The sequence below is a fragment of the Myotis nattereri genome, assembly GCF_964212035.1.
Source record: "Myotis nattereri genome assembly, chromosome: X".
NCBI lineage: Eukaryota > Metazoa > Chordata > Mammalia > Chiroptera > Vespertilionidae > Myotis > Myotis nattereri.
The window spans coordinates 32795545-32822697 of record NC_138078.1 but is presented as its reverse complement, the minus strand read 5'-3'; the positions used below and the strand labels follow the sequence as shown (position 1 = coordinate 32822697).

Sequence of the window (27153 nt, the reverse complement as noted above, 5' to 3'; positions counted from 1 at the left end):
TTTTATTTTATAACTAAGACACTAGCACAGATAAAAGGATATGAAAAACTGATTAAAATAATAGAGGAAAATAATAACTGCCACGGTAAAGATTTGCATATATTGCAAATCACTGTAAAAGGAAAGAAACCCTTTTCTGAGCAACTTTTCAAGTGGAAATTTGATATTACAGTAATATTGGACAAGTTTCCTTACTCTCCCTGTTGGCATCAAACTCCCACTTATGTTTTACCACAGTTTTGCCATCTTTTAGTAAATAGTAACTCTATACTTAAAAACAGAGTCAAGTTTTCCTTGACTACCCCAAACCAGATTAGTCTTCTGCTTCTCATAATTCTTATAAGTTTGAGTAAAACTTAGTACAAATTTGTAGAATTAAATAATAGCTAATGATATTGCTATGTTTCCCTCCTATGAATCTCTAGAGTCCACTGTTTGTTGGTACCTCTCCTGTGGTACTTTCATATTCTGCCTTTTAGAGCTACTTTTGTGTTTGTCTTATCTGTCCCATTAGATTGTGAGTCCTCTAAGGTCAAGGCCTAGTCCACATTCATCTTTACTTATCCTGAAATGTACATTTCACTGTTAATACTGTCTTGTTCCACGAGGTATGCAATAAGATTATGAACACTTCAAATCAGGCATGTCAACCTCTGCTTCTTCATAATCTTTACAAGTACACAGTTTAGGTCTAGGCACAGTGATGTCTGAGATACACTTGTTAATTTCTATTTATTGAAGCATCTTTAAGAAATATGTTGCAGAAGGCATAATATCTGACAGTGCTGGAGAAATAAATTTTGATGCACATAAAAAAAAGAACAGATAAAGTAGTCTCTAACTTTAGTCTCATTAAACAGAAATAAATTGAGAATTTATATACATGGTAGAAGTTCCATAATGGGATTAAGAATTATAAGGAAAGTCCCACTGGCGTGACTCAGTGGTTGAGTGTCAACCTATGAACCAGGAGGCCATGGTTCAATTCCAGGTCAGGGAATATGCCGGGGTTGAGGGCTCGATCCCTAGTGTGGGGAGTGCAAGAGGCAGCCGATTAATGATTCTCTCTCATTATTATTTTTTTAAAATTTTATTTTATTATTTAAAGTATTACAAATAGTAGTACATATGTCTCCTTTTTTTCTCCATTGACCTTCCCCCAGCCTCCCCTATCCCCCGGCACATGCCCTCACCGCGCCCCCCCCCCCCCAGTGTCTTGTGTCTATTGGTTATGCTTATATGCATGCATACAAGTCCTTTAGCTGATCTCTCTCATTATTGATGTTTCTATCTCTCTCTCCCTCTCTGAAATCAATAAAAATATTAAAGAAAAGAATTCTAAGAAAAGTAAACAAGAAAACTAGCAGCAAAGAAAATAATTTTTAAATGTTTTTTATTGATTGAAGAGAGAGGAAGAGTGTGAGAAAGATAGAAACATCGATGAGAGAGAAACATTCATTGATTGCCTCCTGCATGCCTGCTAGGGGGATCAAGCCAGCAACCTGGGCATGTGCCCTGACTGGCAACCTTCTGGTGCATGGGACGATGTCAACCAACTGAGCCACACCAGCTAGGCAGAAAATAAATTTTTTGAAAGTGTGTTTCCAATAAGCTTAAGAAAAATTACCAAAAAAAATTGGAAAGTCACAGAACTTCTTTCACTGAAAAACTTAACAATAGTGCCTGTGAAGATTTAGCCACAGAAAATTTTAAAAGCAAGGGGTAGGTATGAAATGACTTATTGTATGAATACACACTGTATGAACAAAGACTGTGAATAAAAAACACTCTATAAACACAACCCTGGCAACTTTAACAATAACTGCCCTCTTTTACTTTCTAAACAAACACAAAAGACAAATAACTAGACTCTACTATGCTTACATGTGCCTTTCATGCATGTCATTGTTGAAGAACATAATTCAATGACCCGAACAGCAGAAGTTCCTGGTTCTTCTGCTGGCACTGTCAAAATGGAAATCTAAAAAGCAAAAATAAAAATCAGATACAGCTGTTAGATTTCATTTTCATTTCTTCTATCATTAGAGTATAGTTAACATCAAAACTGAATGTCTTTTTCAACCACTCGCTGATGTTTGAAAAAATTTAGCTTGTAAGGGTTTTGGAAAAGAATTTGATATCCGTAACACATATATGTGTCCTAAATCCGATTTCTGCATTATTTTATATCATCTATAGTGCATTCATATAATTAATAGACAATGAATATTTCAAATATCATTAGTATTTATTAAATCCTTCACTTATTTTCAAAGGATACAATTATGATATATTACTTCTGAATTATTTGCACTTCAGTGTTTGAAATCAGATCATATTAAATCTATTTTTTCCATTTTGATTATTCATAATGACTAAAAATAGCAGTTATGGAATACTAAAATATTTTTATATGTTTCAAATTCCAAAGATATTAAAACAAAGTATATGTCAACACATACACCAAAGTATAGGCAAACATATACCAAAATGTTTCAAAATGAATGGCTTCAAATTAATTTAAGGACTCCAGTAATAAAAGCAGAAATTTATAATTAAAAGTGAAATGGAAAATTATTATTAAATAACTAGAGGCCCGGTGCACAAAATTCATGCACGGGGTGGGGGGTGTCCCTCAGCCCGGCCTGCACCCTCTCCCAATCCGGGACCCCTCAGGTAGGGTCCCTAGGCCTGGCCGGTGATCAGGGCCTATCTGGGCTTTCCTTCCCCTGGCTGCCGTTAGCTGGCCTTGCCCACGCTGCTGCCACTGCTTGCCATCTGTGTGGTGCTGCTCCCCACTCCCCCACCACTGTTCTCCTCCCTCTGCAGGCGATAGGCATGGGGTGTGATCACTTGGATGGCTTGGGCCTCCCTTGGCAGGGCAATAGCTGGCTGGCCCTGCACAGCTGCCACAGTATTGCTGGCCAGTGGCCTGGGCCTCCCTCTGCAGGGCAATCGATCGTAGAGCTCCCCCATCGATCTCCCCGCAGAGGGTGGCCTCAGTCTCCCTCTGCAGGGCGATCGTGGGGTGATGGCAGGGACCCCTGACCAATCACATCACACCCACCTTGTCTGGCCTGGTGCCAGTGCATGTCATAGCATGGTAGTCCAGAAGGTCGTTCTATTGTTCAGTCGATTTGCATATTACACTTTTATTATTATGGATTATTATAGACTATAGGCCCAGTGCATGGAAATTTGTGCACTGGAGGGGGAGAGTCCCTCAGCCTGGCCTGCACACTCTCACAGTCTGTCCTCAGGGGATATCCTACTGAGGGAGGTGACCGGACTGGCTGATCAGGGGATAGTGGTGCCCCCCCCATCACCCCTCCACCGCCGCTGGTTGCCATTCCCCCCCATTGCCATTCCCTCCCTCTGCCCGCTGGCACGCACCTTGGCCAGCCTGGAACTGCCAGCTCGCCGGCCCTGCCCCCTGCCAACTGGTCGTTCCGCCGTCTGGTCTATTTGCATATTACGCTTTTATTATATAGGATCTTTACTGATATATGGTATGCTGTCCTAGGCACTATTGATATGCTATATGGCTTTATATTTAAAAGATTTTAAATGACCATTAGGTCAATGTTTCTCTATAAAACCAAAGTTTCAATATTAAACCTCAATCTAATCTTTACTCTGATGAAACTATACTCTCTCATTTAGGAAATAGTTGCCAAAAGGTAAAGCCCCATTTGGACTTTTACCTGTGACTATCATGCTTAGATTTTGATGGTAATATCAGGTTGATAGCCCCCAGAGGAAATGCCTACAACAAGCTCCTAAAACAGAAATTATTTCAATAACCATGACTATCTTACTACTTGTACGTGCATTTTTGGGCTTACAGTGTCTCAAAAACTATGTTCCCCATACTCCTAACTCCCTTTACTGCTGTCCATGATAGAAAATGTACTTTAGGATTAAAGAGAGAGGGTCCACTAAAATATATAATCTTACCTAATAATAGACAAACATGTAAATTGACTGTCCCTCCGCTACACTCACCAGCCAATCAGGAGAGTATGCAAATTAACCTAACAGATGGCGGTTAATTTACATATGTAGGCGTGAAGCAGTGGAGCAAAGACTGAAGGCTCTGGCCACAGTGAAGGCCTGGGTCCTGGAGGAAAACCGGTGCCGGCAGCCAGGGGAAGGGAAGGCCTATTGCACGAATCTCTTCGTGCAATGGGCCTCTAGGGTTATGTTATAATTATCAAATGATTATGACTAAAAACATGAGTATAACCGGAAAGGTCTCTTAAGGACTACAAAAACATATAAGTACTTCATTTATTATTGTTATTCTTTTTATTAATCCTTACCTGAGGATAGTTTTTTCTATTGATTTTTAGAGAAAGTGGAAAGGAGGGCAGGAGGAAGGGAGAGAGAGAGAAACATTGATGTAAGAGACACACGCTAATCTTTTGCTTCCGGCATGCACCCTGACCTGGCCCAGGGATTGAACCTGCAACTCAAATACATGCTCTTGACCGAAAAATCAAACCTAAGACCCTTTAGTTCGCAGGCAGGTGTTCTAACCACTGAGTTACCAGCCAGGGCTTAAAGTGCTTCTTTTGTTTCTTATAACTATCATGTATACTTTTTAAAAATTGAGATATAATCAGTGACCTCCAATCACAGAATTTTCCATATCCTGAACTCTCAGGAGCCTCGATATTTACAAGGAGGACAGAGCCCACAAAGGAAGTGGAGAGGGAATAGCCAGAGTTATGAGGAAAAATAGAAGAGCACAGTGCCATGGAAGCCAAAGGAGTATAGAGTTTTAAGAGAAAAGAAATCATCAACATTGCCAATCAAATGTACCAAAAAATACCTAGTGACAAAAACCAAAAAATGCCCCGTGGCCCTGACTATTATGAAGCAATTAAAGAACTTACCAAGATAAATTATGCCAGAAATATGAGAGTAGAAGCCATGTTAGTCCAGAAGTGAATGAGAGGTAAGGAGCTAGAGGCAGCAAGTACAGATAATATCTTGAACATTTTGATAAGAGAAGGGGAGATTGAATACCAGCTAGAGATGGGGACATAGTCAAGAGAACATTTTATTATTTACTTTTGGGATAGAAAATGCTACTACATATATACAGGTTGAGAGGAAAATGCCAGTAGTTGGGAAAGGCTGGAGATACAGGAAAGAAAGCAGGTATGCAAGGTGCTGTGTGTGTGTCATTGGCACTTGTGAAAGAGTATAGCTTTGGACAAGGGTAGGAGCCCTCTTAATCTCTGTCCTGGTATACATAAATTATAGGTGGTGGAACAGAATGTCAAGTGCCATTGTGTTTAGTAGGTGGCCTCACTTTTCTGTGAAGTGGGGAGGAGGTTTTGAGAAGTTTAAGGAAAAAAGGGTGGGTAAAATAGTGAGGACCTGAATTAGCCACTGAGGGGAAAGGGAGAGAGAGAGCTGTCTCAAGCCAGTGGAAGAGCTAACTGATGATAGGTACTAAGATCCAGCTGAATGAGATTGTTGCCCCTGACACTGTGGCAGTGCCAGTCTGTCTGATTGTGTGGTTTACTCAAGAAGCCCTCAGTGAACCAGATGCAGATTATCCAAGTGATGGGATTTTCCTCTGTGTGTGCAGTGGAAGAACATGATTACATGGGATTTGAAGGTGTTGATGGAAGGGCAGTTCAGATCTACCATGGGATCTAGACCATGGAAAAGGAAGAGGGCAGAGGGAGCTAGTAATCTGGGAGGAAACAGAGGGGACTAGGAATTGCCAGTCTGTTAACAGGTCATTGACCAGGCTAAATGGGGGGTAAGAGAATGAAAGCTGGAACGATAGGAGCAGATTAATGCCATTGTAAACCCATGACCTCCAGACTCAACTGGGCCATTAATACTGCTCAGCCATCTGGCCATGAGATAGGTCATTTTCTAACTCCTCACAGTGATTATCTGACATATTTCCTTGAGCTTTGATCCATTCCCATTCTCATACCCCCATTCTCTGGAGATTACCTTACTTTGTAATTTAAAGAGTAAATATAATGCATCAGCTGGGAACTCTCAAATGATCCTGCATTCACCCTCTTGTCTCACATCCCATCTAACAGTAACACTTTTACCTGTTCTCTGAATCCTATCCTCCCTGGCCTTTTACCTGGACCTTGCTGCATCAGTAATCCTTCTTTTGTCCTGGGTATCTTCTACTCCACTCTTTCCACTGGCTCAAAATCATCAGCTGAAATATACACTAATCCTATATAATAAAAGCATAATATGCAAATTGACCAAATGGTGGAATGACTGGTTGGCGGGGGGCAGGGCCAGTGAGCAGGTAGTGCCAGGCCAGCCAAGGTGTGTGCCAGCAGGCAGAGGGAGGGGACTGCAATTGGGGGGGAGGGGTGGCGATGACCAGTGGTGGCGGAGGGGCAAGCTATGAGGGCAGAGGTGCTATCACGGTTAGCACTGTTTCCTCAGAACCCAGCACACTGGCTGGCACGTAAAAAGCACCTACTATTTGCTAAATGATTAAATGAAAGAACTGAGGTTCATGCAATAACAAAGATATTTGTTTCATATAACAGAAAGCTTCCAACTTAAGGAACTGTAGGAACCTATTTTTAGTAGTGAATATATAGAATAGGTCTGACAGTCATACTTACTGAGTAAGCTGATTTAAAAAAATATATTTTATTGATTTTTTACAGAGAGGAAGGGAGAGGGATAGAGAGCTAGAAACATCAATGAGAGAGAAACATCGATCAGCTGCCTTCTGCACACCTCCTTCTGGGGATGTGCCCACAACCAAGGTACATGCCCTTGACCGGGATCGAACCTGGGACCTTTAGGTCCACAGGCCGATGCTCTATCCACTGAGCCAAACCAGTTAGGGCTGAGTAAGCTGATTTTATCAGTCAGTGTAAAATATGGTCAGGAGAAGGGAGCATACCTCTGGAATTTAGGTGAATAGACTGAGGGAAAACCACAGGTATAGAGACATTCCAAAAGAATTGGAGGTGAGGAGGCTGAAGAGGGTACTGAAATAAACAGTGGCAATAAAGAAGTACCAGAAATGAAAATGTTTGTTGATACTCATTCACACCAGGCCTAATGGTGGGCTTACCACCGGTACCATAGCATTAGTTATCATGAAGTCTTTTCCTCCAAGATTCTAAAATGTGTTCTCTGGGGATTATCTTTTTCTTCTCATAACTATTTTCAGTTCCAAAGAAATAGTTGTTGGAACACTAGGATTTAATCCAATTTTCCTAGCATAAATCTGTTATACAAGGCACAATTATTTATTGTTAGAAGGAAATCTTTAAGAAACCAAGATTATTACATAATTGCCATTATATATTTTAAAAATTAGCACATACAACTTACTATATTTTATTTCACCAATATTAATTTATACATATTACCATGTAGATTAAATTAGCAACATGTTATTAAAAAGTACAAGACTAAAATTACCTGTTGATCTGAATCTGCTTGTAGTACAGATCTATCTGTAATTAGGACTGCCCTGGAAATTTGCCTATAATGCACAAAACAGTTATTCAGTGATTCAGATTCCATGGATAAGTTTCATTTACAGTTATATAACCACCAGAAGGCATATTTCAAAGATTTAAGTCACAATAAAAGTGTCACCTCCCCAAACAGAGTCAAGTTCTGCTTTAATCTTTTCTTGGCTCATGAAAGGAAGGATATGTGACCTGCAGACAAACCCCAGCTGATACAAAGGAGTCAAAATTAGGCTAAGTTCCCCCCAAACCAGACCCTATAAGAGAACAATGGTAACATACTCAATACTATCTTTTGTTTGGTATATATTTGCATCTTACTTGAACAATGGTTATATAGAAGTTTCAATGTAATCACAAAGCTAAACTTTTCTATGTTTCACCTTCCCTTGGACAGTGGGTGATGTGGTGCCTTACCTGTATTGCACGTGCGAGCATGTGTTCTCAGAAAAGTAACTGTCCTCCACAAGGAAATGCTTAGAGATTATTCTCTGACCAAATTGATCTATGATTGCTTTGCATCTACAAAGAAGACAAGCAGAGCAAAAATGTTCTCATTGATTACATAATTGAGCAAATAAACATAATCAACTACCAATTTTGAATCTAAAACCAATTTCTTAGATTTTAAAATTGCCTATAATTTCACATTTTTTACAAAAACACAGACATTATATATAGAATATATACTTTTATTGCTATCTGGAGTCTTTTGAACTATAAAATAAATGTGCGATAAAACTCAAATATTTATTTTGAATGTCATTAATAAGTAAGACAAAGTTAGGACAAGTATACAGTATGAGTTTTTCTAATGTTTAGGAACACAGAAGCTTTTTCCTTAATTTAAAAAAAAGGCTCTTTTTGTTCTTAACAGACTTAAGGGAAGGGGAAGATAAAAGTTGATTAAATATCTTGCTATATCATTCACAGCCTGTAAAAGCCACTAAAGACTTTCTATTTTTCTGTTACATGTTGCTTTCTCTTTTGTTCAAGAATAGCTCTCTGGTCACATGTGTGATAATATGTTAGACACCCCACCCCAAAAAAGGCCTGGAGCTTCTTTTAATATCTGTTTCCACTTTACTTCAAAGGATGATCATAGAAAGATTTCTTTCAAGTGCTGTTTCCAAATAAGGAAAACAATTATGCATGGACATTATCAGGTCTCTGTCATCTGATATGTGTTGGGACAATGAATCATACAGAACCCTCCATTGACCTTCTTTCAATGTGTCTAGATAAAAGGATGAAAATTAGAATCCATCTCCTTGCAGTGCCACAAGTTATAAATGTACTTTATAGGGCTCATTATCCAAACTAATGGACTAAGGGCAACATCCTTGAAATGGACTTACCAGCACCGACAAAGCCAGTATGCAATATTTCAGAAACTATATCCAAATGTCTGCATGTTTGCTGTATCTTTTCATTATAGAAATATCACAATTTAACTTTTGCCACAGCTTCTCCTTTTGGGACCAGAATTTATTTTATTAGAAATACACTTACACGTATATCCTAATAAAATGCAAGCAGATAATTTCAAATCTATACCACATTTTAACTAAATATAGTATAAACTAAAATATGCTGTATCACTCTAAAATGGAGCCAAACAAGAGATATTTACCAGGTATGAAGGCATTATAAAAGGACAAACATCCAAAACCAATACTGAGACGAAATTAAGGTGTATTTCTTACAGGCATATTATGATATGCTGGTATTCTTGAACAAATGGTGTGCCACTGTTGGGATAGACTATGATATCTCATGATGTTAGAGATACATAATATGTATATTAATCAATTAACCACATATTAATACATGCTATATTACATTAGTATTTTTGATTTTTGCCATCTCACATCTACTTCCTTTCTCTTCCCAACATATATTCCGATGTATCCCTCCTCACATGTTATTGAACTAGAACTCTTGCCTTATAAAATACTTAACTAAATAAATATAAGGTATTTATATCTCAATACTGTGTTTTGTAAAATAATTAGTTAAAAAGTAGAAAAGTAAAACATTCAGACTGTTTTAAACCATTCATACACATTTAAAAAAAATTATGGCTTTAGCCATTTTATTTTTTAATATATTTTTATTGATTTCAGAGAGGAAGGGAGAGGGATAGAGAGATAGAAACATCAATGATGAGAGAGAATCATTGATTGGCTGCCTCCTGCACCCCCCTACTGGGGATCGAGCTCACAACCTGGGCATGTGTCCTTAATTGGAATTGAACCCAGGACCCTTCTATCTGCAGGCTGACACTCTATCCACTGAGCGAAACTGGCTATGGCCATTCATATACAATTTAAAACACAAGGTACTTTAGGCAATGGGGAAGAGAAATCTGCTGATCCATCATTAACAATTGATCTCTATTAGTCCTGAGAGCTCTGACAAGCTTTTTCCTTACCTTAAATTCAGAGATTATATAGTGTCAAGAGGGAATAATCGGGGCAGAAAATAAGAGGGTGTTAAAATCTTCTATCTTTTGATAGGGATTTAGACTATCCTATATAATAAAAGGCTAATATGCAAATTGTCCCCTTGGGAGTTTGACTGGGAGATGGAGATTGCTTGCTTGCTATGATGTGCACTGATCAACAAGGAGCAGAGCGGAATATGGCGGGCAACCAGCAGTGGTGGTGGGGTGCTGAGGGAGTGACGGAAGGAGGAGGCGAAGAGGTGGGGAACCTGATAGGCCCTGATTTCTGGTCAGGCCAAGGGACCCTACCAGTGCATGAATTTTGTGCACAGAGCATCTAGTATCCACATGAATAAAGAGAAATATGTACATTGACCATCACTTTGCGATGCCCACCAGCCAATCAGGAGTGAGTACACAAATCGGCGGGACAAAGATGGCGGTGGCCACGGAGCCAGCTGGAGCGGACGGGAGGCTTGGGTCGCCCCTGGTGACAGAGGAAGCCAAGCTTCCCGCCTGCCCTGGTCGGCCACTGAAAGAGGGGCCTGTGGGCAGCCGCCACAGAGCCGGCCTGAGCGTGGGAGGCTTGGGTTGCCTGGGCCAGCCGCCAAGGGAGGGGCCTGCAAACGGCCCTCAGCCCCTTACCCAGGCTGGCCACTCTCCCATGGGGTGAGGGTTCTCAATGGGGGTATGGCCAGCCTGAAAACAGCCCTCAGCCCCTCACCCAGGATGGCCACCCCCCCCCAATGGGGATGCCCACCACAATGGGGACATGGCCGGCCTACTAACCACCACAGGCCCTTGCCCAGGCTGCTCTGCCTCCCAAAGGAACCCCTACCCTGATCCAGGACACCTTTCGGACAAACCAGCTGGCTCCCAACTGTGCACCAGGCTTCTATCCTATCTAATAAAAGAGAAACATGGTAATTAGCATACGACCGCTACCCTTCCCATTGGCTAATCAGGGTGATATGCAAATTAACTGCCAGCCAAGATGGCGGCCGGCAGCCAGGCAGCTTGAAACTAACATGAGGCTTGCTTGCTTCAGTGACGGAGGAAACCAACGTTCGCCACCTGCCTTGCCGGCCTCTGAGCTTGCAGTTTGAAACATTGTAACAAATATAGAAGCTAAACAAAACCCCAGAAACCAGCTTTCAGTGAGCTGGGATCTCAGAGCTGGAGTTATACATTGTTTCGATTATAGAACCCAAACAAACCAGATACCTGCTTTCAGCAGCCGAGGCCTAAGAGCTGGAGCCTCAGAGATAAAGCTGGCCCAGAATAAAAAACAGGAGTGGTTGGGAGCTTCCGTCACCCACCAGCCTGAAAACAGCCCTCAGCCCCTCACCCAGACTGGCCAGGCACCCCAGTGGGGACCCCCACCCTGATCCAGGACACCCTTCAGGGCAAACCAGCTGGCCCCCACATGTGCACCAGGCCTCTATCCTATATAGTAAAAGGGTAATAAGCCTCCCAGCACCAGGATCAGCGGAGCCGCGAGGCCTCCCAGCACCGGGATCAGCGTGACAGGGGGCAGCGCCCAAACCCCCTGATCGCCCTGCGGCTCTATGTGTGACAGGGGTTGGGGCCACAACCTCCCTATCCACCCTGCTCTGTTCGTGACAGGGGAAGGCTCCCCAACCCCCTGATCAGCCCTGCTCTATGCCTGATGGGGGGAGCTACCCAACCCCCTGATCGCCCTGCGGTTCTGTGTGTGACAGGGTGCGGCACCCCAACTCACCCCCCCCCAAGGGGCCCTGCTCTGTGTGTGACAGGGTAGAGCCATAACCTCCCCATCGGCCCTCCCTTGATTGTGACAGTGGCAGCGCCCCAACCCCCTGATCGGCCCTGCTCTGTGGGTGATAGAGAGCGACACCCCAACTGCCCCCCATGGGCCCTGCTCTGTGTGTGACAGGGTGCGGCACCCCAACCCCCTGATCCGCCCTGCTGTGTGTGTGACAGGGGGCGGCGCCCCAACTCCCCAATCAGCCCTGCTCTGATCCTGACCAGGGGCTGCACCTAGGTATTGAGCCTGCCCTCTGCCACCCGGGAGCAGGCCTAAGCCAGCAGATCGTTATCTCCTGAGGGGTCCCAGACTGCGAGAGGGCACAGGCCGGCCTGAGGGTCCCCCCCTTTCCCCCGAGTGCACAAATTTTTGTGCACCGGGCCTCTAGTCTATACTAATAAAAGGGTAATATGCAAATTAGACTGGGAGACCTTCTAGGAGACCTTCCAGACGTTCTTCTGGACAAATCCATGGTGGCAGGGCCAAGGTAGAGGTGGTTAGGGGCCAAGAGGGGAGGGCAGTTGTGGGTGATCTGGGTGATCAGGCTGGCAGGGTGAGCAGGTGGGGGTGAGCAGGCCGGCCAGCAGAGGGGGCCAGTTGGGGGTGATCAGGGTGGCGGGGGGGGGCAGTTGGGGGTGAGCAGGCCAGCAGTGGGGGCAGTTTGGGGTGAGCAGGCTGGCAGGCAGAGTGGTTAGGGGCAATCAGGCAGGCAGGCACGTAAGCAGTTAGGAGCCAGCAGTCCTGGATTGCCAGGGATCGGACCTAAACCGGCAGTCGGACATTCCTCGAGAGGTCCCAGATTGAGAGGGTGCAGGCCAGGCTGAGGGACACCCCCCCTCCGTGCATGAATTTCGAGCACTGGGCCACTAGTAGATATATTATTTGTCAAAATTCAGCTAATGAGCACTTAGATTTGGGCACCTGCACTGCATGGAAATTTTCATCAAAAGAAAAAGCTGTAAATAAATATTAAACTCTAGTTAATTATCTGCATGCAGAAGTGTTTAGGGGGAACCGTACTTATATCTGAACTTTACTGTGAAATGCTTTAAAAAGGTGAAATGATGGACAGAGGGATAAACTTTTGAGTAGATATATGATTAAGTATATTAAAATGTTAATTGTGGAATCTAGGTGGTGGATATAGAAGTGTTCACCCTGAAATTCTTTCAACTGTGGCATAGATTTGAAATTTTTCATCATAAAATATTGGACTACCATTGGCAGGGAGGGGTGTTAATATAAATCGTGGACTCTAGTCTAAGTCTTTGCAAAAAGCTCCCCTTTAAATAAACCACACAATTAAACCTGGCCATAAGCTACGGAGTACCTTTGCTTTGTAGGAATCCAAACTCTAGTAGGACTGCTTCAATGGTAGTTATACCTTTAGTGACAGGTAGACATTGGTTTCAGAAGTTATGGTATTAGAAGAAACTGGGGACCACTCAAAATAGAAGTATGGGGAAATGAGGTTTAGGGAGTTCAACAATGCAAGGGCAATATACTAACAAATGTTCCTATGTATGCTGAGGCTTCTGGATGAAACAGTGATTCTCAGAGAAGGAGGAGAAGGAAGCAAATCAGAATCACACCTGGGGGACTTTTTCAAATTATAAGTACCCCTGGAGATTCTGATAAGCTCCCAAATCCCAGGGAAGAATCACCGTCAAGTGTGCCACTGCTACTATTGTATCTCTATTCTGTGCTACATGGAGAAAAGTCAAGAGCTATTGCTACAGAAAGAAATATATTGATATCTGCAGTAATTGAGGTTATGGTCACATATGCTCTGTCAGTCTGGTAGATAATAATAACACAACTCACCTGGTAGCCTCCTTCTGACGCACTAAGGCTCTAGGCCTGAACAATTCAAAGCAAGATGCATTTAAGTAAGTGATAAGATTTGTTTACCCCTCAGACACTTGACTTACTGTCATATATTTGCCCTAATTGGGAGGACAATGTAGGAAGGAATATTGACTTGGGACCTAGACTTAGAGTTTGTATTACAAGATTAATATAGGAAATTAGATGACATTCAGGTAATGGAAAAGAGCCAAATGAAACAGTGCTGCCAGAGACATTAAAATACCCTCCCGCCAACCCCTTTCACATGAACCTGAGGAAGCCATTAAAGATTAACAACATTTTGGATTTAGTTGAGGTTCTTACTGAGCTTCATAAATAGTAAATTGAGGTGAAGCAAAATAGGAGTTCCTAAGTACAGGGACACAATGACAAAACTGACCATAAGAATCACTGAAGCCAGGCGAAACATTTCTAGAGCTGACCTTTCTAAATCACAATACTTAGTCAATTCTTAGTGCAATGACACAAGGGTATAAATATCAAAATGGCGATAAGGAAGAAAAGATTCAACAAGACAAAAATTCTTTATCTGGAATTTGGCCCAGAGGAGAAAAAATAACATTAAAACAGGCATCACTATGATCTTCAGAATTAATATCCTAACTAATTGTATGGTAAGGAGTGCAGAAATCGCATATGAAATAATTTTTAAAAACATTAATTAAGGAAATCAGAAGATTCCCAATCACTGAATTAAACAAAATAATTCTCCCTACTCACTATGTCCTTCCACGATTTCTCAAACACATTAGTTCACATGCCACCTCTTCAATGACACCTTTCCAAAACACTTATCATTCATTCTTTTGGGTAAAAATACATTCCAATAGTTTCAAACACCATTAACCTACTCTGATCAATCCCAAGCTCTGTATCCATATTTTAAAACATTTATTATCCATTTCTTTCTGGAGAGATTCCAAATTCTTTTTAAACCTAGCATGCCCCAAACAGAGTTCATCATGGCTCCTCATCTGCTTACCCTCTTGGAATTCCCTATCTTAGGTAATGACATGACCAGCACTTAATAGTTTCCCTAGCTCAGAATCTCTGTTTCTACATCTAATCTGATAGTCAATTTTCATCCTACCTTACAAAGATTTCTTCAAACTCACCTTTTCTCTCCATATTCACTGAGACTGCCTTAGACTCTTGTTTAGTCTCGTAAGACAATGGACTTCTAGCAAGTTGGTAGCTCATCTGCTTGATATAAATGTATGGCAAAACAATCATGTGCCAACCACTGTTCTAAGGCAATTTTAAGAAAACTAGAGGCCTGATGCATGAAAATTCTTGCACTTGAGGGGGGAGGTCCCTCAGTCCGGCCGGCCCGCTCTCACAGTCTGGAAACCCTCAGGGGCGGAAGGCAACCCGGCGATCAGGGGAAGGTGATGCCCCCATCACACCTCTGCTGCTGCCACTACTGGCAGCGCAAGCCTCGGCTGGCCCTGGTTACCTGAGCCTCGGGCAGCCCTGGGCGGCTGGGCAGCCGCCATCCAAGGCTTGCCTGTGCCTCGGGCCAGCCCTGGGTGGCTTGGAAGATGCCATCCGAGGCTTGCCTGCACCTCATGCATCGGCTGGGCAGCTTCCATCTGAGGCTTGCCTGCACCTCGGGCCGGCCTGGGAGGCTGGGGGGCTGAGGGGACTGGAGGACTCCGGAGGCAGGTTCGCAGAGCAGCCGGGCCTGCCTGGGGGCGGGCCCAGCCTTGCCATGCACCTGCCACCCCAGTGAGGCTGAGGGGACTGGGCGCCACCATCTTGTGGCTGTGGGCACCACCATCTTTGAGGGTGTGGCAGTCAATTAGCATATTCCCTCCTTATTGGCTGTGGGCTCCACCATCTTTGTGACAGCATGAGGGTCAATTAGCATATTCCCTCTTTATTAGATAGGATGCCCAAATCCATTGATAAGAGATGAGGATGCAGGAGAGTACCCAACTGAGGGTAGCTGTTTTTGAAGTATGAAAAACAGTTAAGCAAGCAAATAAGGAGAACACTGCAGGTAGAAAGGCAGGGGTACAGAGGCAAGAAAGAGAAGTACAAGAAACCACACGCATTTCAGTATTAATTGACAATAAAATGGAAGTGGATGCTGGAGGGAGAAGAGAGATGAGCTTAGAGAGGCAGGCAAAGACCAGTTCCCTAAGTTTCACGTGTCATATAAAATGGTCTTAATTCCGAAGTGCGATAAAGATAGTGAAACTTTTTACACAGGGAGAGACAGAGTCAGATCTGCATATTGAACAGATCTCATTGTGTAATTATCTCCATAATTTATTTGTTCTTTAATGATCCCTGATAGACTCTAAAGTCCATGACTTGTTCTCTGCTGTGTCCCCAGTGCCTGGCACACAGAAAATCCTATCTAATAATAGGATTATTATGGTAATTAACCATAACTTTGCTACCCTTCCCATTGGCTAATCATCAAGATATGCAAATTAACTACCAACCAAGATGGCGGTTGGCAGCCAGGCAGCTGAAACGAACAGGAGGCTTGCTTCTCCAGTGAAGGAGGAAGCCAAGGTTCCCCGCCCGCCGCTGCTGGGCTCTGGGCTGCAGTCTAAGAAAAAATGTTGCAATTATAGAAGCTAAACAAAACCCCAGAAACCTGCTTTCGGAGCTGGAGTTGAAACAGTGTTTCCATTATAGAGGCCAAACAAACCCAGAACAGCAGCCGAGGTCACAGAGCTGAAGCTGAGCCTCAGAGCTAAAGCCGGCACTCAGTTCCAGTGACAGCCATAGAAGGTAAATAAATCCCAGAATCAAAAAAAAAAAGAAAAAAAGGAGAGGTTGGGACCTTCAGTCACCCGCCAGCCTGAAAACGGCCCTCAGCCCCTCACCCAGACTGGCCAGGCACCTCAGTGGGGACCCCCACCCTGAAGAGGGTGCGACCAGCTGCAAACAACCATCATCCCCTCACCCAGGCTGGCCAGGCACCCAAGCGGGACCCCCACCCTGATCGGGGACACCCTTCAGGGCAAAGCAGCTGGCCCCCACCTGTGCACCAGGGCTCTATCCTATATAGTAAAAGGGTCATATGCCTCCCAGCACTGGGATCAGAGCCGGGAGGCCTCCCGAAGCTGGGATCAGCAGAGCCAGGAGGCCTCCTGGCACTGGGATCAGCGGAGCAGCGAGGCCTCCCAGCACCAGGATCAGTAGAGCTGCGAGGCCTCCCAAACCCGGGATCAGCAGAGCTGCGAGGCCTCCCGAATCCGGGATCAGCGGAGCCGCGAGGCTTCCTGGCACCAGGATCAGTGGAGCCGCGAGGCCTCCTAGCACCGGGATCAGCTAAGCAGCGAGGCCTCACTGCCCCAGTGTCAAGCGGAGCTGTGAGGCCTCCCAGCACTGGGATCAGCAGAGCTGTGAGGCCTCCTGGCCCCTGAAGCAGTGTGACAGGGAGCAGCGCCCAAACCACCTGATCGCCCTGCAGCTCTGTGTGTGACATGGGGCAGGGCCACAACCTCCCTATCTGCCCTGCTTTGTTCGTGACAGGGGAAGGCGCCCCAACCCTCTGATCAGCCCGGCTCTGTGCCTGATAGGGGGGAGCTCCCAAACACCATGATTGGCCCTTCTCTGTGTGTGACAGGGTATGGAGCCCCAACCCCTGATTGGCCCTGCTCTGTGAGTGACAGGGGGCAGTGCCCCAACCCCCTGATTGGCCCTGCTCTGTGCGTGACAGGGGGCGGTGCCCCAACCCCCCAATTGGTCCTACCCTGAGCGTGACTGGGGGTGGCATCACAACCTCCCAATCCGCCTTGCTCTGTGCATGACAGGGGGTGGCGCCCAACTCCCCAATCGGCCCGGCTCTTAGCCCTACCAGGGGCTGCACCTAGGTATTGGGCCTGCCCTCAGCCACCCGGGAGTGGGCCTAAGCCAGCAGGTCGTTATCTCCTGAGGGGTCCCAGACTGTGAGAGGGCACAAGTGGGGCTGAGGACCACCCCGCCACACCAGTGCACAAATTTTTGTGCACTGGGCCTCTAGTAACTAATAATTGTTGCATGTATGGCTAAATGGGTGGATAGATAATGATGGAAGTATTCCATTTATGTGAACAGTGTAGAGGCAGAAATAAATATACAGAATCTCTCAGGAGGTAAAGAACCTCTTTCGATCAGTGTTTCTTCCAAACCACTGCCAGAATTACTAACATACTATTCACTACTAACTTAGAAATATACAGGAAAGGTATAGGCATTCCTGACATCAAAAAAAAGATATCTCCAAGAAATAGTCATAGGAGGAAATCAAGTAATTGAGAGAGCTGAAGTACCCAAGGAACACTAGCTGAAGTAATTAGATTCAGGCTATTGATTACAGATATATCTGGTCCAAGGTTATCCACACCTTACCCTAATATCAAATACTGTATTGCTAAATGACCAAATCTAATTTACAGGAGTTTTACATGGTCAGCACAGCTGCAAAGGAAAAGAAAGCTGCTCAATAAGAACATTCAGTGTTTCCAAAAATAGTCAACAGAGGGGTTCAGTATTAGAATTTAGTGAGAGGGTATAGGAAAGAACTACTGATACCTATGTCTGATACCTCTGAAAATTAAGAAAGCAGAGCCAATGCACAATATAGCAAAGAGGGCACAATGTAGATCTCAAGAAAACCAAATTAAGCAAAAATGAAAAATAAGTTTTAGCTGAAAATAAGTATTCATTTGGTTACATAGTTCATATTTCTCCTCTCAAAGTTTATACAATACTTTAATGTATAATCACCAAATTAATCACAATGCTATGATCATTTATGTTTCCATTTGCTTTCCTCAATGGAGGTTAAAAGAGAAGCACAAAAACAGTATCAGTCTTTAGCATTCATTCATTCACTCATTCATTTCACACATAATAGTGAGTATAGTGGGTGATAGAAACCTGCTCTGGTTCTGGAGATATAGTTGTGAGATCCTGCCTTTTTTTACAAGAAACTTAAAAACAATCATACAAAGGGACCTGACTTAGGGGCTGACAGAGGGTACTGATCTAATCCATGGGAGCAGGAAATAAACTTAGATCTTAGACCTGAGGCATGAGTAGCTCTTAACTACACCAACGGGGAGAAATGTCAAGTGCTCCACATAGAAAAATAGGGAAAGAAAAAAAATCTAAGGCCACAAGGCGATAAATGTAAATCTTCACAGATTCCTTGACTAATAACCTAATTACACCTAGAATAAGCAGTGGTTTGAGGTAACCTGATTCCTTAAAAAGAAATATATGCTACGTATGCCCAAATATGTTTTCAAGGTTTATCCCTCAAGAAATTATCCCTCATTTTACATTAAGTCCTTACAAAATACCTCTTATTACCGGTAGCTCTCTCAAATATTTGATTAGGAATAACAAAGTAGTGTTTGGGTGTTTGGGAAAGATACATTAGCCTGAGTTAACTTCAATCAATGCTAGCTTTAGATAAATTTGGTAATTATTAGTGACTAGAGGCCCAGTGCACAAAATTCGTGCATGGAGGGGGGGATGTTCCCTCAGCCCAGCCTGCATCCTCACTAATTGGGGACCCCTTGGGGGATGTCCGACTGCCGGTTTAGGCCCGATCCTACAGGCAGTCTGACAGCCCTCTCACAATCTGGGACTGTTGGCTTCTAACTGCTCACCTGCCTGCCTGTCTGATCGCCCTTAACTGCCTCTGCCTGCCTGCCTGTCTGATTGCCCTTAAATGCCTCTGCCTGCTGCCTGATTGCTACTAACTGCCCTCCCCTGCCAGCCTGTTTGCCCCCAACTGCCCTCCCTGCTGGCCTGATCTCGCCCCTAATGGTCCTCCCCTGCTGGCCTGATCTCGCCCCCAAAGGCCCTCCCCTGCAGGCCTGATCTCACCCCCAACTGCCCTCCTCTGCTGGCCAATCTGGTTCTGATTGGTCAGTTTCTATGCCAATCAGTGTCAAAAGCTCTGCCTCCTAGGTAGCCATTGGCTCCCACAGCACCCAGATTTGGTTCTGATTGGTCTGGGTCTATGCCAGTCAGCACCAGAAGCTCTGCCTCCTAGGCAACCATGGGTTCTTCACAGCACCCACATTTGGTTCCTATTGGTCAGTTCCTATGCCAAGCAACGTCAAAAGCTCCACCTCCTAGGCAGTCATTGGTTCTTCACAGCACCCACATTTGGTTCTGATTGGTCAGTTCCTATGCCAGTCAGCGTCTCTGGGCCTATCAACGAGGCCTGATCAGAAAGGCGGGGCTGTTCAGCAGCCCCGATGGAGGCTTGGAGAGAAACGGAGGTGCGGCTGCTGGCCAGACTGGGAGAGAGAGGCAAGTGCTGATCAAAAGCTCCCACAGTGGCAACGGATCAGACCCTGCCTCTCTCTTCACGCCTCTCTCTGGCTCTGATTCGCAGACCCCTCAGCAGTCAGTGCTGGGGCACTGTGCCTGCAGCAGAAGCGCTGACTACAGGACTGACTTCCGGTTGGTTGAGCCTAGGTTGTTACTGGCCTATATGACCCAGGGTTTTTATATATTAGGATGGTATGAATTTATAATTTTCAAGTATTGTCTCTCAAAACTTATGAAGATCACTTAAACAATTCAGTATAGTGAGAATATTGCAGATATCATGAACATTACAAATGCAGGAAAAATTTTTAAAACTGACCTACTATTAAAGAAATAAATGTTATGGCTTGGAATAAATTTCCAATAAGAAAATCATATCTAGAATCCAAAATGTCTGTATCTTAAACAATCAATATGAATAAGAAAAATATATTCATTAGAAAACTGGAGTTCTAATAAAATGATTTAATAAATAGCATAAGTAGACATTTTGTTATTCCATTTATACCCATAAAAGTAGACACATACAGTTGTTAATTTTTAAAAATTTTCTAACTGGGACTGAATATTACCCAGTATGCAAGTAAGGCCTACATTTGGGCATATAAAACACTTGAAGATAATTTATTTCTAAATGTTGAGAAAAAACTAAGTACTTTCTAGGTACTTTCAGTTAGTTCAATGAAAGCATGGCATATCTGGGAGGAGACTTGGGGAATCCACCTAACCCATCTTACAGATAAAACACTGGCTTAGAGTGACTTGTCCACTGTCATTCATGGCAGTAATGAAGTTTCAGGTCTTCTCTCATTCAAGGGCTACCTGACCATACATGCCTTAAGAGCTGTTAGATAGTTATGTTCGAGGTCTTTCTATGAAGTTATAAAAGAAATGTTAAATCACTAGCATTCTGTCTGCTATTTAAAAATCAGACTTAATGCCAGTAGATCTGGAACGTTCACCTTGATGTGGGCTTAGAATGAATTAAGACACAGAGACCCCAGTATAGCATGAAACACAGTACCATAGGCTTGATCCCGAACTCTACTTTACAGATCAGTGTTTCTCAGTGCCGTCTAAAGAGCAACTACATTAGATTAACTTGGCCTGTACCTTAAAACTGCAAATGCCCTGGCTGTACTCTAAGCACATTATCCAATTTCACTCCCCAAAGGTGAGGTTCAAAAATCCACATGGTGTTTTTTACAAGTTTATCTGGTGATCCTACAGCACATTAAAATTTGTAAACTACCCAACTTTGGTTTTTAAACCCTCAGCTCTCATCCATCTGTTGCAACTGAAATCTGTAGCAGAGCACAAAGTAGAGTTATAATGTTCACAGCTTATAATAAAAATGAAGTAAAAATTGAGGTAAATGTAGCCTTTGTTTAACAAATGCTATTACTGTACTAACGTATCCATTTTGTTTTTAAGACAAACAAGATTCATGCAAATTCATGTCACTAAGAGTAACATGTGGGACTGGAATGGTGCCCAAAAAAAGGTACAAGGATCTAAGTAAATAAACACTAAACAAGCAATTCATTACCTGGCTTTCCGTCATGGGGCACATACTCATGCTTCAAAATGAAAACATAAAGAAAAATGACCTCTAAAAGCTATAAAGACAACTATTCCTTCATGAATTTCCACAGAGCTCTTCATGAGCCAATATATGAATATCCTAGGCTTTCAGGGACAGACTTTTTCATGTTTAATTTATGTAGTACCTTCTTGTTAACATGCTAAAAGTATTTTAAAACCCTTTAGATCATGTGTCTATTTTATGTTACACTTATTTTTCTAAAGCAAATTCACTATCTAAAAATTACATGTTCTAGAGTTGACTTTTTTCTCCACCATATCTTAAAATACTAGTTAGTTCACTCTAGTCTATATGAAGATAAACTTTTTATGCTGCTTAGACTACAGACAATTATTGTAACATGAAAAAAAAAGTTTTAAACTTAACATGTTTGTTCAAGATATTAAGGTATTTTCTGGATGAACAATTACTTTTTTTATTATCTGTTTATAAAATGTATTGAGGTAACAATGGTTAATAAGACCAAAGTACTGCAGAGGCCACTGTTCCTTTGATAAGTCCTTCCACCACAGAGCCCACAGGCAGGAGCCATATCTGAGACTCCATCAACTTGGCTCACGCTTTTTGTCCTGCCCTGGTAATCTCTGAGGCCTGCTCCAGCCAATATTTAGGCCCAAGCAAGGTGTCTCCAGTGGCTTTTCCATAGGAATGGCCTGTCATGGCTCATGTTTCATATTTCCCTAAAATCTCTCAAACAAGCAGCATTTGGCTTTAGCACAACCCACGCCTCTTGTTAAGTGGCCACTCCTGGGCACTTTCAAGCCAAGCACAAGTAGCAACCATCTATATATCACTTTGTAGCTCATGCTGGGGAGCCCTGGGCAGAACACAGGCAGTGACTGACCTTGGCGTGTACCTTCTAGGAGTCCCCAGAGACAGTACACACAGTGGACAGTTTCAGACCACATAGAAGCACCATCCAACTACCTCCACAAGTGATACACTCAAGGGACGGACTCAGCGGGTACCAGAACCCTGCTAAAGCAGTCCTGCTCTGTGGGGTGGGTCCCTGAAAAGCTAATCCTCCACAATGGTAGGAGTTTGGTAGTTGCAGTCAGTCCTTGCAGCTGATCAGCTTGGGGTAAATCCCTCTCATTGATGTGCCAACAGCAATCAAGGCTCAACAAGAGGAGAGTGTAAGCCTACATGGAGGGGGGTGCACTTTGATTACCCAGCTTAGGTGATCAGGGAGGCTGTGCCAGCCACTGGCCATACAGAACACTGACTACCTTAGCCCATTATACCAAGCCTAGGAGATGTATCAGCTCTACCTAATATATAGAAACAAATACAGGAGGCTACCAAAATGAGGAGACAAAGAATCACAAATGAAAGAAAAGAACAAACTCTAGAAAAAGCACTAAAAATAATGGAGACAAGCAATCTACTAAAGGCAGAGTTCAAAACACTGGTTATAAGGATGCTCAATGAATTTAGAACCTCAACAGCATTAAAAAAACGACTAATCAGAAATGAACAATACACTAGATGAAATGAAGAATAAATGACAGCGAGAATAGATGAAGCCTAGAATCAAATTGGCTATTTGGAATATAAGGAAGGAAAAAAACAACAACACCCAATCAGAACTGCAAAAAAAGAGAAAAGATTTCAAAAAAATGAAAATAGTGTAAGGAGTCTCTGGAGCAACTACAAGCATACCAAAACATTTGCATAATGGGAGTGCTGGAAGGAGAAGAGAAAGAGCGAGAAATTTAAAACTTATTTGAAAAAATAATGACAGAAAACTTCCTTAATCTGGTGAAGGAAAAAGACATACAAGTACAGGAAGCACAGAGAGTCCCAAACAAGAGGAACCCAAAGATGCCCACACCAAGACACCTCATAATTAAAATGCCAAAGGTTAAAGACAAAGAGACAGTCTTAAAAGCAGCAAGAGAAAGGCAGTTAGTTACCTACAAGGGAGAGCCCATAAGAATGTCAGTTGATTTCTAAAAAGAAACTTTGAAGGCCAAAAGGGATTGACAAGAAATATTCAAAGTGAGGAAAAGCAAGGGCCTATAGCCAAGATTACTCTATCCAGCAAAGCTATCATTTAGAAGTGAATGATATTTAAAGAGCTTAGCAGACAGATAAAAGTAAAGGAGTTCATCACTACCAATGTTAAAGGGTATTTTTTTAAAAAAGAAGAAAATAAAGATAAAAATATGAACAATAAAATGGCAATAAATACATTCTTTGAAAACATTAATAAAATTTACAAAGCATTGCTAGACTCACTAAGGAAAAGTGAGAAAAGACACCTAATAAACAAAACCAGAAATTAAAGAGAAGTTATTGTAGACATCACTGAAATACAAAGGATCATACAAGAATACTTTGAAAAACTACATGCAACCAAATTCAATAACCTAGAACAGGGGTGGACAACCCCTGGCATGCGTGCCAAACATGGCACGCCAGTAACTTTTGCTGGCATGCGAAACCCTCTCTTATAATCTTCCATTTACAATTTTTTTTCTTAATATCGACTTTTTTATTTTTCAGATAAATTCAGTATAGGTGCATCTTAGATAAATAAATAATTTTACATAACAAGTTATCTTAAAGACCATAGACGTGGATTGACGAGAGAGGGGAAGAGCAATTTCTAAGCCTCTGCCTTAACCCTCCCTGCCTTCCTAGATCTGACCAGTGTTTTGGTTTCATCCACATACGCTTGTGAATCTTTGTTCTCAGTGATGAATTTTGTTAAGTCTCGTAATAGAAGTAGCTTGACAGATGAAAGTAGTAGCTCGTGCATATCTCTGAAGGTCACGAAATATAAACCTGATGTAAAATCTCTGTCATCAGTGATGCAGCAGCAAAAGTCCCACTGACAATATCAAACGAAGTCATAAAGTTTTCTGTTGGACTATCAGTGTACATGTATACATTAAAAAATAAATGTATTTTTCATCATCATATACTGTGTTTTTGCTGCTCGAATAAATTTTATTATTTCTTCAAGGTTCTTCACATACGTACACCTTAAGAGATATCAAGTAGGCGTAAGACGTTCTCAAAAAATTAGGGTTGGCACGCAGAAGAATTTTGAGTCAGAGATTTTGCTGGTTTTGGCACGCACTCACAAAAAGGTTGCCCACCCCTAACATAGAAGAAATGGATGAGTTACTAGAAATATATAACCCTCCTAGAATGAATTATGAAGACCTGGAAAACCTAAGTAGACCTATCAATAGTGAGGAAATTGAAACAATCATCAAAAACCTCCCAACAAATAAAAGTTAAGGACCAGATGGCTTCACTAGTGAATTCTACCAAACAGTCAAAGATTTGATACCTATTCTTTGTTCAAACTTTTCCAAAATATTGAAGAAGAGGCAGTACTTCCTAACACATTTTATAAGACCAACATAATCCTGATACCAAAACCCAGCAAGGATAACACACATACACACAAAAACTTGCAGACCAATATCTCTGATGAATACAGATGCAAAAACCCTAAACAAAATATTATCAAATTGAATACAACAACACTTTAAAAATAATATATCATGATCAAGTAAGGTTCACTGCAGAGGCACAAGAATGGTATATGCAAATCGATCAATGTAATACACCACATTAACACAACAAAGGATAAAAAAAATCACACAACTGTATCAATAGATGCAGAAAAAGAATTTGATAAGATAGAACATCTATTTATGATTAAAACACTCAATAAAATGGGTACAGAAGGAAAGTGCCTCAACAAAATAAAGGCAGTATATGACAAATCCTCAGCTAATATCATACTCAATGGGGAAAAACTGAAAGCTTTTCCTCTAAGATCAGGAACAAGACAGGGATGTCCTCTCTCACCATTGTTATTCAACGTAGCACTGGATGTCCTAGCCAGAGTAATCAGGCAAGAGAAAAAAATAAAAGGCATCCAAAATGGGAATGAAGAACAATTTCTTTATATACTCATAAAAAGTTATATAAAAGATACATGTCAGTAGATTCTTAAGAACATATAACAAAAAGGAAAATTTAAACAGATCCTAAAATTTGATCCAATTGACTCACGTAAGTTTTAAGATAAAACATAATAATCAAAGACTATTTACTGAGTGTAATTCAGACAAGAGCATATCTTAGTATCTAAATAATAAATCCCAGAAAAAATGTTATTTAAATATAAAAATGCACAGATAAATGATCCTCCGCTTTATAAAAAAAAGCTGGTATATTCTTATTTCAATCCTAAACCAGCCTGCAGGCCTGATGTGGTTGTAAAAGATTTTATCCTCAGATAACAGGGCAGCATAGTTTATGACAACAATCTACCTAAAAACTCATTAAAATTTTTTTTCTTTTGGAGTGACATGCATTATCAGCAGAGATTAATCTGATGAGTCTTTAGGTGAGCTCCATTTTTAAAAATGCAATAACAGAGGGCTTTGTTGTCATCTGATGAAAATCAATTAGAGTAGGTAAGGCCACAAGGAAAACTAAAATCACTCATCACCCACCCCCGGCAGCTGAAATGATTTGTCTTCCAAGCTTGGATGATCAGGAGCTATAGTCATATTGCAGGGAAATTAATTTAGTTTCTATATTCTGAACTCACTTTCCTTGTTCTGGAGGATCTAAACACAAATTACTTTTAATCAAGGTTGATATGTTATTAACACCAAGGAGGATCTTTGAAGAATCATTTTTTAAAAATTGACTTTAGCATTTTTCACCTGTGCTTGGGGTGTAACTATAGGAAGGTAACTTATATCATTCTTACTTTCTGGATTCTTTGTCCACAACAAGGCACTGCACTGAATGGCGAAGACAATATATTCCACCAAATACAGCACACATCCTAGAAGAGAATAGGAAAATGAGAATTAGGATTATTGAGTTGAAAATTAAAGTAACATTATTTTTTAAGTATCTTACATTTAATAACTGGTCTTACAGAAAAAGCACCTTGATAATTTGTTATTTTCTCTATCATGGTATTAAGAATATTTCAGAAATAAGATTAGTGATAGTTTGACACAACATAAGTCCTACTGCTAATAATACATTGTGGAAACCTAGAATTGTGACCAAACCAAAAGTATCCCTAAGAAAGCTCAACTATTACCCTCCCCCCTCTACCCAAAACAGCTACCAAGAAACACAGGCTACAAATAGTCTCAAGAGGTGATGTATGAGATCCCCCCTGCAACAGAAGTGATGACAGAGAAGTCTTAAGGAGAAAACAAGCAGGGAAGACTCTGGGGGACTCCTGGTGATTTTGCTTACCATAAAAGTAAGCAAAAACTAAACAGAGAACTGAAATTGAGCAGTAAGCACATGAGTTAATGCTGGAGAAGCTCTAAGGAGTTAGCCTATCTCAGGAATGTAAGGGTTTGTGTTTTAATGCCAACCAAGGGAAAGGAGAGGTCTTGGGTTCCAAACAAGACAGGTAATAGGAAAGTAAATATTCTCTCATAATGTCTGGGTCCTTAAAGGACCACACCTCAGTAAAAGAGTGATCTAGGGAAAAATTACTTACTACAAGAGGGAGAAAACAAACAAAAAATGTTTCTTCTAAAGCCATGTGTGGAGGAAGATTACCTCTATATTTATAACCAGTAGTCTGCCCTCACACAGTTTGAGGGTGTGAAATTACATTACTACGTTACCCAAGAAACCTTGACAAATA

At 42.1% G+C, this 27153-nt stretch overlaps 1 protein-coding gene across 1 annotated transcript in view; it reads right to left on the bottom strand.

The window, feature by feature from the left end:
- Positions 1 to 27153, bottom strand: part of CHM (CHM Rab escort protein) — a 283722-nt gene that overhangs the window by 48499 nt on the left and 208070 nt on the right. Inside the window, exons 9-12 of the mRNA XM_081115452.1 lie at positions 26245 to 26322; positions 7914 to 8018; positions 7444 to 7507; positions 1885 to 1981 (exon numbers count right to left, since the gene is read on the bottom strand). Coding sequence (XP_080971578.1) covers positions 1885 to 1981; positions 7444 to 7507; positions 7914 to 8018; positions 26245 to 26322 — 344 coding nt within the window. The remainder of the gene's footprint in view (positions 1 to 1884; positions 1982 to 7443; positions 7508 to 7913; positions 8019 to 26244; positions 26323 to 27153) is intronic.